The sequence below is a fragment of the Misgurnus anguillicaudatus genome, chromosome 10, assembly GCF_027580225.2.
Source record: "Misgurnus anguillicaudatus chromosome 10, ASM2758022v2, whole genome shotgun sequence".
NCBI classification, from domain to species: domain Eukaryota; kingdom Metazoa; phylum Chordata; class Actinopteri; order Cypriniformes; family Cobitidae; genus Misgurnus; species Misgurnus anguillicaudatus.
Window position 1 is genome coordinate 17759117 of NC_073346.2, and position 12188 is coordinate 17771304.

Here is a 12188-nt window from a genome sequence, read left to right on the forward strand (position 1 = left end):
GCTGCTGGCCTGACCATGTTCCAGTACGATTAAATGATTATGATCTCACCCTTTCACCATTCTGTCTTCTTCTATGTCCTCTTGTTTTTTTCCACCCTCTGCCTATCACTGTGTTGCTGCTTCTATCTTATTCCATTTTCTCTCTTTTATGTTCCATCTTTAACTTGATTTCTAATGTTGCGTTTACGGTACATTCACACGGGGCGTAAGCGTTAAAGCTTTCCATTCACTTTCAATGGGTGACGTAATGCGTTGCCGACCTGAATTGTGGATCTGGCGACGCCGCATTAGTGCCGTTGCTCGCGGTAGAAGTTGAACATTTCTCAACTTTTCAAGCGGTAGACGCGATTTTGACACCTCATACGCAGCTGGTGTGAACCCACGGTCAGACCAGCCGCGGTAGAGGCGTCAAGCGCGAGTGATTTCAATGTTAAGTTAATGTGAAGACGCATTGAAGCACGTCTGGAGGTCTCACTGTGCAAATGAGGCGTTTAATGCGGCGCGGTAGACGCGGTTCCGCCTCATTTGCGCGAGTTGAAACATTTGAACTTTGGTGGAAAAACTCACCGTGTTGACCAATCAGGAGTTTGCTCTGGTAGTGACCAGCCGCGGTAGAGGCGTCAAGTGCGAGTGATTTCAATGTTAAGTCAATGTGAAGACGCGTTGAAGCACGTCTGGAGGTCTCACGCCGCAAATGAGCCATCTAGAATTTCACGCGCGTCTTTCACGTGCGAATGAAGCGAGTAAACTCAAAATGTTCAAGGGGCAAACTAGACTCGGTAGACGTGATTTTGTCCCCTCAAACGCGGCTGGTGTGAACCCAGGGTTACCCTGCATCCTCAATCCACTTTCAAATTCATCTCTTTTTTCCACCCTAACTTCTCATCTCTTTAATAGAGGAGGTCCTGTGACACAGTGCAGCATTGAAAAAAAGATACTCTCCTTTGCTTCTCATTTTCTTTGTGTGGAAAAGTGAATATGGGAAGATCATTATGCAGAACAGCCTTTGCTATCATACGACTGCCTCTCTCAAGATTTTCGAAGGCTGCACCTTTGATCAGCTTCTAAACTGACTATTTACCTTGACAGTAGAGTTTGTTTTTTTCACGGTGACCTCTTATGTTGAATGCATTCCCCTGCTTTCTCTTCCTTTGACCTTTGACCAGTAATATATTCAATCTAATAGTCAAAGATTTTAAATAAAACGTCTGACATGGCAGCACATAAAGTGGAAGTGCAGATTACCTGTTGTCTTTGCTATTCTGTTCACAGTTGCAGAAATTATTCTTGCATACTATCTCTAAATTGATAGAGGAATAAATTAATGTATTTACAGTCTTTGGAGATAGCATAACTTTTATTTTTAAATTGCATTTGGATATAAATGGTTTCATTGGATGCACACACGTTGCCACGATTACGCGTCTGGCACAAAGTTAACTTTCGGTCTGTGCTTGTTAATCGGTCTGGCTAGCGACTAAACTAACTTTTGGAACAAATACCCCGTGGAAAATAAAAAATTCTGGTTTTTAAAAGAGGATGGGAGATAGTGAGCATGGATCACTGCTGTGTGGATTTGGCAGCCAGGCAAACATTTAAGTATCTGTAGCTTACATTGCAGTGGTGAGCCGTCAAGGTAAGCAAAGCCTTCTCTGCTGGCCTAAATACTATCTGAATCACTGATTTACATTATTATGTTATATATTTTTTCCATGAATGTGTATTAAATGAATCTTTATTTCAAAGCTTTTCTCTTGGTTGCGCTGCTACCACCAGTGTATATTTATGAGCATTTATCCAATCATATTTCAGCCAGGGGCTGACATCATGTGTTGCCAGGGTCAAAGAAATCTGCCTAGGCCTTCAGAACAAACAGTGCAGGCACCTTCAGCTTAAGATAAATGGCATTCTAGAAGGCTTACAAGACGTCAGCATTTTCGTGTCATTTGATTGGATTGACCCTCAGCAGTTTCAAACTTACCAGGAAATATTCCTGGGAGCGTTCTCCGGCTGAAAGGTGCAGTGTGTAAATTTTAGCGGCATCTAGTGGTGAGGTTGTGAATTGCAACCAATGGCTCAGTCCACTGCTCTTCCTTCGCTTTTGAAACGCAAATTAGTAAATACAAATTAGTAAAAAAAGTTTGTTCGTTAAGGGCTTCTGTAGAAACATGGCGTCACAAAATGGCAACTTCCACGTAAGGGGAGCCTCGGTGTATGAGATAAAAACGTCTCATTCTAAGCTAATAAAAACATAATGGTTCATTATTAACAGGTCTTTATACACCCATGATAATATCGTTTTGTTTATTATTTAGCATTTCTGTCAAGAGATCCTTTTAAAAATTACACACTGCACCTTTAACACAGTCACAGAAAACTATTTGATCTGTCCCGGCTTAAAACAGAACTGACTGTAATGTATGCCATGACTGATTTTGAAGGCAAAACTTACATTCTCAGTCCTACAACGAATTAAAACTTGTCAGAAATACTACTGGACAGTCTCGACTTTCAGCATTAGCCTCTTTGACGATAGAAAATGACTTATTGTTGTACAACTCTACAACTCTCTGTCAAACTCTTCTTGAGGAAAGAAAGAAGGATGGATTTTGTTTACAAATAATCCATACACTGTAGGCTAATTTGGTGAATTTAATGCATTTTATTTAGTAAGCAAATAATATTTGTAAAATGTACATTTTGTGAATATCACTTTTTAATAGTAAACCTTTGAAAAAACTGTTTGCATTATCTTTGAATAATAGACTGTCAACAACAGTAATTTGTTATACTTTTGATTCTTCAAAACACTTGGTAAGCTTTTTCAATAACTATTTATGCTATTTCTTTTGCAAAATAAGACTTTGCCTTTATTTTAAATACCTTTCAAACAGGTTTCTGTATAATATTTGCTGCGTCTCATTTTGTAGTGTCTCATTTTTTAATAATTAACATTTGACTTATTCCTTGAGGTGTAAAATACAGTAATTTCTATTTGTTCTTTGCAATTTAACGGTTCATGCGTTTCTATTGCCTTGACGTCATGATGGTATTACGAGATGGATTAATTCAGATAGGACACCACTGAAGGCCTACGTGTGAAATGCACAGACCGCCACTGTAACATTGTATACAAAAATTTTACACATTAACGTTAGCTTAGTGTAATGGTTTGGCTTTAGCTGTTACTTTGAACTAGGTACACTGAAAAAAATTATTCATTCAATTTACTCAATTTTTTAAGGTAAGTGGTCGCAATCAATTTATTTAAGCTACATTAAAAAAAGAAAAACAAAAAAACTTTTGTTTCAATGTAGCTTAATTAAATTGATTGTGACCACTTACCTTAAAAAATTTTGTAAATTGAATAAAAAATTTTTTTGTGTAATTTACTGGTTATTTATTTTGCTTATTATTGAAATACTTCCACAAAAGCCGTTTATTTATGTTGTTGCCGCTGAAACCGTCATTAGCTGTCTCTTTTGTTTTAAATGCTTTATTGGTATGTTAAGCAATATTGTTCTGCATTGTAATATATACTGTAACAGATTACAGTGTCTTGCTATGTCTACATTTATACATACATGATGTGTACACACTATGTATATATACATGGTCAAGTGAGTATTGTTGAATGCATTGTCTTAGTCACCCTTCTTCTCTTGTTTTGTTTTGTCTCTTCTCAGATGAGATTGAGATGCTGGAGCGTCTCTGGCTCTCAGGGATCTGTCATAATGATAAAATTGAAGTGATGAGCTCCAAACTAGACATAGACAACATGGCCGGCGTGTTCTATATGCTGCTAGTGGCCATGGGTCTCAGTCTTCTGGTCTTTGCCTGGGAGCACCTGGTGTACTGGAGGCTTCGGCACTGCATGAGCAAAATGGGCCAATCCGGCAAACTGGACTTTCTACTTGCCTTTAGCAGGGTAAGAGATAGTGTGGTGTGAGTAAGAAAATTATGCAAATAGTCACAAGGATAAGAGTTGGTCAATTAGAAGGCTGATAACATGGTCTACGCTTATAAAAATAGGGCGAAAGTAATGCCTATTGCCAATTAACTTAATTTGCCATTATCAGAATGTGAATTATTTCATTAATACCTTTTGTTGGCAAATATTTTATTCTCTTCTATTTTTGTACATGTAGGGAATGTATAGCTGCTGCAGTTTTGAGGATGAAACTGTGCAAGGTGGGGCCAAAGTCACAGTTACTACACATCATCACACTGCCATGGTTGCTGCTTCTTCCTCACATGTGGTCACTTCAGCTGTATCCAATCCAGCCATTGCAATGGTGCAGCAGCAACAACCACAGCAGCCTCAGCCTCCCCAGTCTTACAAAACACCTCTTCCTGGATCACCTCCCACAATCGTTCATTCTGGAGCACCATTGGGTCCCTCAAACACTCAACTTATAGGAGCTCCACTGCCATGCACTACTTTCTTACCCCGGCCAGATCGCAGGCTGGCCGTTGTGGACCGCTGGAGACTACCGAACACGGCTGGTGCCACCGCCCCCATGGGTGTCAGAGGTGCTCTAACAGAAACGGGGCCCTTACCTCAAAAGGTGGCACCAGCCTGGGCAAGTGGTGGAGGTACAGGCAGTGGTCTAGATGGATATAAGCGCTATTATGGACCTATTGATCCTGAGGGCCTTGGGCCATGTGTGGACCAGCAGGCAGGTTCTCAAACTCCAAAGACTGTCCCCAGAGCCCACCAACAACCCCCACCCACTGGTGTTGCTTACTACCAGGAGAAGGGCATGGAACATGGCATGGGGAAGAAGGTGGGAGTGGGTGCTGGTGGAGGGGGTCAGGGTAGAGGGGTAAAACCTCTGGGGACTCCCAGGCTGCCCCCTAAAAGCCAGGCCCCAGCCCCACTGACACCTAACCCCCCATTTCAGCACCCCTCGTCCCCTCTCCCTTCATCCTTCTGGAGGAAACGGCGACCAAAAAAGCCCAAAGAACCTGGTGGTCCATTGTATGAAAACATCCTGCCACTGGGTCGGAGAGTTGGAGGTAGGGAAGGACCTCGAAGGTCGAGACCCTCACCTCCGCTCCCCATCCCTGTGCCAGTCACAATCTCCCCATCCTACACTCCTCCATCCCCCTCTCCCTCACTCCCCTACACCTCCACATCATCCTCTTCATCATCCACAAGCTCCTCAACCACATCATCAGCCACATCCTCACGCTCAACCTCTCCATCATCCACATCTACAGCTTCATCTCGGAGCACCCGAGACAGAGAGGCTGAGGAAGAGGATGATGAGGACTTGGATGAATTAACAGAGGAATCCAGTCTTCTACAGGGACACAACAGAACCAGGGATCGACAGCGATCTATTCTCTCCCCCAGATCTCTCACACATGGTCCTCCCCCTCCTATACCCCCACGCAAACCATGGGGCACATTTGGAGATAGGGAACAAAAAAAGGATAGAGAGAGGGAGAGGGGTGGCAGCCAGCTAGCACAGCTCCAGGAGTGGTGGGCAGGATGGTCAGAAAAAGAGAGGGACAGGGAAAGGAGTAGTGGAGCCAAAGGAGATATGGAGAGAAAAAGAGAGAAGAAACATAGGAAAGAGAGAGAAAAAGAGAAAAAGAAAAAGAAGAAGAGAAGCAAAAAGCGAAAAAAGAGAGAAGAACGTGAAAGGGAGAGAGAAAGGGAGAGGAAACGTCGCAAGGTAAAAAAGAAGAAAAAGAAGGCAATGAAAACAAAAAAGAAGAAGAAACTGTCATCCAGCAAGCGATCAGAGCCAGAGGAGGGTGATATTGAGGCAGAGGGAGAAGGGGAGGGGGATAGAGAAGGAGAGTACTCCTCTTTCTCTGCTCAGTATCGTGGTGCATTTGTTGACAAAGGCAATCTCTCAGCTTGGGAAGGAGAGAGAGAACGGGAGAGGAGAGAAGGAGGTGAGGAAATGGGGGATGAAAGAGAGGAGGAAAGTGGTGGAGGAAGAGGTAGAGAGAGGAGACCCAAAAGTTCCCATTCACGAAATCGGCCATCCAGTAAACGTTATCCCAACCTCAACAAACTACCTTCATCAGTCAAGTTCTGGGTCAGTGGAGGGGATACAGGGGCCACAGAGGCTACTGGACCCTCCCCTCCATCTTCTTTGCAAACTTTTCTTTCTTCGTCTAAAAGAAGAAGGAGTAGTGGGGTAGAGAGAGAGGCAGGAGGGAGAGTAGGAGAGCGAAGGCCACTGCTCCTCCATTATGAAAGAGGACGAGTAAACACAAGAGAAGGCCTGTCATTCCATGAGTGGGATTCTGAGGATGAGGAGGAGGAAGAAAATGAAAGGGAACGAGAGAGGGAGAGATTAGAGGAGAGAGTGCGACGGACAGGAGGGAGAGGTGCAGTGTCAGAGTCTGAGCGAGACAGAATAAGGGCGGATGAAAGTTTTTCTGATGAAGGCTCCTCAGGGGAGTTTGGCCGTTTTGAAAGATATTGGGAAGGAAATGGAATGGGTGGAGCTACCGGAATAGGGGGTGGTGGGTGGTTTTTTGGGACATATCCTGCCCGAGAAAAAGGTGGAAGTGTCAACAGTCGTGACGACTCCATTCTGGGTCGAGCTGAGGGATGGGGTGTAGGAGGTGATTTTTGGGGTTCAGGTCCAGGTATTGGATGGGGGTCTGGAGGAGGCAGTGGGGGGTTGGGGTCACAGTGGCCACCCCCTCCAACTTCTCTCCCGCCCCCACGTCGGTACTGGTCAGTTGACAAACTACAGATGAAGAGTGAAAAGCGCAGTCGCAGTGGGTCAAAGAGCAAAGGTCACAGGTCTCGAGAAAGAATGCAGGACACAGAGTCATGTACATGTGCACAGTATGGACATGGTAGGCCCCACATACACCCTAAACGCAGCAGGTCTCATTCTCACAGTCAGGAAGATCTGCTTCCTCACTGCCACAGCTTCAGTGGAAGCTCACGGCCCAAGCCACCTCCTAAACCTGACAAATCCAAATCTGGAAGCCAGTCCAACGTAAGCTCCCAACAAGCCCAGCTCTCAGAACACTTATCCCAGCCATCACCTTCCCCACCACAGCCCCACCTTCCCTCATTACAGGTGCCCTCTGCTCCCAACTCCTTACCCATGCCCATTCCTCCACCTCCATCCTCTGCCTCTATGTCCCCTCCACCTGTGCTCTCCCCTGGGGCTGCATCAGGCTCTTCTCAGGCAGCCACCGCCAGCGCTAAACTTCAGTACCAGAGACTTCGGTCTGTTCCCCAGCCACGGCAATTCTATTCCCCCCACCTGCCACTCAAAGCCAAGAGCCTCTGCTCACGGCGTGGTTCTGCCCATTTCTCCAGTCTTGAGAGTGAAGTATGACACGGGGCTTCGCTGCTGCGTGTGTGTGTGAGCTCTACTGTGAAGCGCAGCTGGAGTGTGATGCACATACATGCGTCGCACCAAGACGAGGAAAACGTCCACAATGGCGACCAGAGCAGCAAAGAAACAGCAGTCAGAGTAGGGGATGGCTCAATGAATTCTGCCTCGGTCACAACGGATACTCCAGCAGTGCTCCATCTTCGGTCTGAGCTGAGTATTATGATGTCCTCCATGCTCCTCTCCTCCAGTGAGAACAGTGGATAGGAAATTTCTGGAATTTTCTGTGAGTAATGATGTCATGTTTACACACACACTCCCTCGAACAAGGAAAAGGCATTTTTGCATCATCCACATACAACATGAGATTACAGGCGTCAATTTCTGCTGTGGCTCAAACTGGCTTTTCAGTTTATTTACAGATGACTTGGAATTAATCTATAGTCAATCTGAATGCAGGCTTGGAGAGGCTCACATAAACAGCATCAACTCACTGACTGAAAAAGTGTCTCCATGGCAACTTGATGCACATAAAATCTCCTTCTATGTTTTTTCTTTTTTTGTGGCACTTGGAAACAGTGATGTATGCCATGAGTATTGGTTTGGATTTCTTTTCCAGGCCATGCTGGAAAATTGAAATTTGACCTCAAAGTAAATAAGACTAAACTGGGTCACTTTGCCTGTATTTCTACAGCAAGCTTCAGCCAATCAGAGTCATCATTCAGCAGAGCTTCAGTCCGACCAGAACTTTAATGCCATGGTATCACTTTGACGTTTAACAAAGATGACGTTCAATTCTAAAGAGACACACTTCAATAGAAGAACAATAAGAACACAAACAAATCAAAAATGTAGCAATTTTCTGTAACATTATTTTCCTTACTTCAGGTTTCCTTTATTTTATGCTATTTATTGCTCTCACTGTGGTTGTATTTTAACGAAAGGGTAAACTAGCCGTGTCTGATGTTAAATAGCGGGATTATAGATGTGATGACAATTTTTACAGAGTTATTTTTTGATAACAGAGTTATCAAATTATCACAACTAGATCCACGGTACTGCCCGGTGTGACAGTCCTTTCTTTGCATATAAGCAATACTTGTCTTTCATCAAACGATGATGGGTTGCAATATTTATGATTGGCACTAGATGGCTACATAATATTAAAAAACTGTATTTTAATGATTATGAATGGTGGACCCTGCCTGGATAATGCTTGCTTGTTTCTTTTTTAAATTTTACAGTACATTTTAGATCTCAAACAGACAGCTGCCCCCTTGAGTGTTTAAAAGATGGCTGTCATTGTCATTGGTCGTGTGTTATCAAGTCAAGACTACTTCCAGTGCATAGTTGCATGTAATAAAGCACAAGTTGCTGGCTTTCGTCAGTGCAAATGTATGATAATGAAGAGTCGAGGACAAACACAGTAAGAATATTTTTTAGCTGACAGCCTCAGCCAGCCTAAATATAGTTTTGGCAAGATAATTGATGTCAATCATCATGTAAAGAGATTTTTTAAGTACCTATTTGACGTCAGGCACCGCTCATTTGCCCGTGTTGTAGTTGAATGTAGCTTTGAAATGATTTAGCAAAAAGTAGACATGCGGTAGATTTTGTAGCATTTTGGATGCAGTTACACATTACGGGAATTGACGATTACACTTTTAATCTGGGGGGGTGTAGAGGGCTTGTACATGTTGTCACAGATTAACTGATTCAACCGCCCTTTATTTGACTACGTGTGGAAATAAGTGATGTTTGTCTCCCTTTCGTACGTTGTTCCTTTTACAAGACCACCTGGGGAATCGTCTTTATCATTTGCAATGAAATTTAGGGCTTTTACACATTTTGAAAACCCACATGTTGTCACATGAGTCGAGAACTAACAAGCTCAGGTATCGAATCGCGCGTTGTGTAAACCGAATCGCACACAGCCGCAAAATCCCCTCGCTCAGCGTTTCTTGCAATGCCGGGAATACGGGTGCGTCAGCTAAAAGTCCACCACGCTCGGCGTAAGAGGCGCGACCGGGGGCCAGGGAGATGGATGTCGAATGATTGAATTAATATAGTGTGCCATGAGTACACTTGATCTGTCATTGACCCTTACTGAGTCTGAAGGCGCTAACACAGAATTCTGTGACTGCATGTACAGAACGGACTTCTCATGTAGCTTTTTTCTTAAGAACAAAAAGAAGTATTATCTCTATATACTATGTTTTTGAGAATGTATCATGTTATACTGTGAATTGACTTAGATATTTTATTGCACATTGTATTCGGTTTTCGTTGCCATCATTTGGCATATCATTTATCTATAGATATAATATATATATATGTACAAACAAATATATACATATATATACATACAAGTATATATATATTTAACAAGTTAAGTTTGATATACTTGGAGGAAGTGGTAGAAATAGTTTTAAATGTTTTAGCTTTGTAGCAATTCTAGACTCTGGAGACATTTTTGAATTTTGATTCCTCCTATATGACTGTGAAAACATTAGTGCCTGTGAAGAAAAACAAGAAACAAGTCTAATATCTGTTTTCATCCATCTATCTTTCCATCCATCCATCCATCTACTAATTTAAAACAGATCTTTTTAACCATTACTATAAGACTACCTAAATACATTTTTAAAACACATGTTTTTTTTCTGACCATGTTGTAATGTTCCTTCATTGCTTCATCCGTCCACCCATTTCTTAGTGCTGGTCTTTGTCCTATTCTGTACTTATTCTTGTTTCCACAGCGCCATTTAGATTTGGCAATTCAAACAATGTACCTCTGATGTTTTCTTTTTAGATATTTTTTAATCTCTCTGTTTATCCCTCTGTATGTTCTCTCAGTTAGCAAAAAACAAAACAAGAAAAAAACAGAGACCAGTAGCTACTGTGTTCCTGCTCCTATCAATTGATTATTGACGAAAATGATCAATTAAAGTTATGTTATTGATAAATGACTGAAGAGTTGTACCTGATGACCATGACACTGTAGTGAGAGTCTGGGCTGTACTGTACATGACGTATTGTTACTATGGTGATCAGCAACATGATAAATACTGTACTATGTGCAATAGGTATAAGGGGGCATTCACACTGTAGGCATTCTTGTTCTTTAACAAGCTAAATGACCGTTGCGCATCTTTTCCGATGTCATCCATGTCTGGCACGGTAAATGCTGTGTTTTTTAATTAGTTCAGCCTTTACAAGCACATTTGATATGAAATTTGCTTTTTAAAAAATAAGAATGCACTCTCTCCGTGAATGCCCCCTGACATAGTTTGCATACTGCTGACTTGTGTTGGAGGTATATAGGCAATAGATACAGTGTCTCCCCCTTTGCCAAACAGACACTCATCGAAGGCTACAACCCTCCCCTTTGTTTTGACTGTAACACGTAATCTGATAGCATAATGCACACATTGTGAAATAGGCACAGTGCTAAGTTGAATAATGTTGGTAAAATTGTCATTGGTTAATATTTGGCTGGGAATTAAAATGATATATTGTTTTAAGGGCTGGTCAGCTGGTGCTTCACATCCTGTTTAAATGTTGGTTTGTCTATACATGACAGATAAATAAAGAGATCAGATGCAAAACCCGCCAAGTGCACATTTTTTATGACTTTTAATGGATTCTGCCTAAAATCCTGTATTTCTGAATATGGGTGGGATTATGCAGATTTAACGTAACGTATAGTACGCATTTGGTTACAATCATTATCTAATTTGACTGTGGTGGTGTTTAGTGGCTTTTGCATCTGAACTTAAATATAGTTACATTTTCTACACTAATGCAACCACAAAGCATTGATGTATTATATTACCTATGTGTGTGTGTGTACCTCATTTGTCATTGGTACAGCCTCTCTGTCATTCATTTCACATTTGGATAATGACTGCTTTAATGAACTTAGAGGCTATATAGCACTTAATCAATGAAAAAAAGAGGTGACTATATGGACATATGTGCTACATTACGTACTTGTGGGTGTTTATTTGCTTGAGTTCATTTGTTTGCCGCTAGCCGAGATGAAATAAGTGATTTGACCCCTAAACCGAGGCTGCCTGTACGTTCATAGTGTTTACTTAATACAATGAGATATATTTACTTCCTGACTGTTCATGATTTTTTGTAGGTATGCAAGTATGTAATACATTTCCAAACTCTTGGCATTTCCCTATGACCCATGTGAGCACCTTTGCAAAACAGGTTCAATTTAATCACATTGAACAACTCTCTAGGCATCTCCGTTCGTACCATTGAGCTGTGTAGCTTACAGTTTACTGTCATTTTTATATTTTAACATTTAATGGCTCCTCGGCTCCAATGGCATTATGGGATAGAAAGGTGTATTGCTGTGTTTTGACTAAATCATGAATATGGAGTGCATCCTGTTTTTGCATAGAGTGTAGCTCTTTGCCTGGATCTGTGTTTATCTTTAGTTTTTTCAGTGCTTATCTCTCACTTATTAGGCTGTTATACTGCATAATTCACTCAGGGTAGTTGGACACACACACACACACACACACACACACACACACACACACACACACACACACACGCACGCACGCACGCACACACACACACACACACACACTGCAGGGCTGGTCACTGCTACTGGATGCAGGTCTTCTAGAACTCTCTCTTTCTTTCTCTCTCTCTTTCTCTCTCTCTCCCTTAGGAGCTTAAACTCAGAGTTGCTTCAGGTAGCTGTATGCACCGTGATGTGAGGCATTACTTGACAGACAGCTCGATGGATAAAAGTGCAGCTCTCCTCACTTGATCACCTCCGATCAGTGATGTGTGTGTGCGTGTGTGTGTAAAAGCAGGTCAGCTCCTGTGGTAGACCACCAT

At 42.2% G+C, this 12188-nt stretch overlaps 1 protein-coding gene across 3 annotated transcripts in view; it reads left to right on the plus strand.

Moving 5' to 3' along the window:
- Positions 1–11325, plus strand: part of grin2db (glutamate receptor, ionotropic, N-methyl D-aspartate 2D, b) — a 115104-nt gene extending 103779 nt beyond the window's left edge. For all 3 annotated transcript variants that reach the window (XM_073872006.1, XM_055209772.2, XM_055209771.2), the window contains exons 14-15: positions 3687–3928; positions 4149–11325. In XM_073872006.1, the coding sequence (XP_073728107.1) occupies positions 3687–3928; positions 4149–7325 (3419 nt within the window). In that variant the 3' untranslated portion in view covers positions 7326–11325. The remainder of the gene's footprint in view (positions 1–3686; positions 3929–4148) is intronic.
- Positions 11326–12188: the final 863 nt, after the last annotated feature.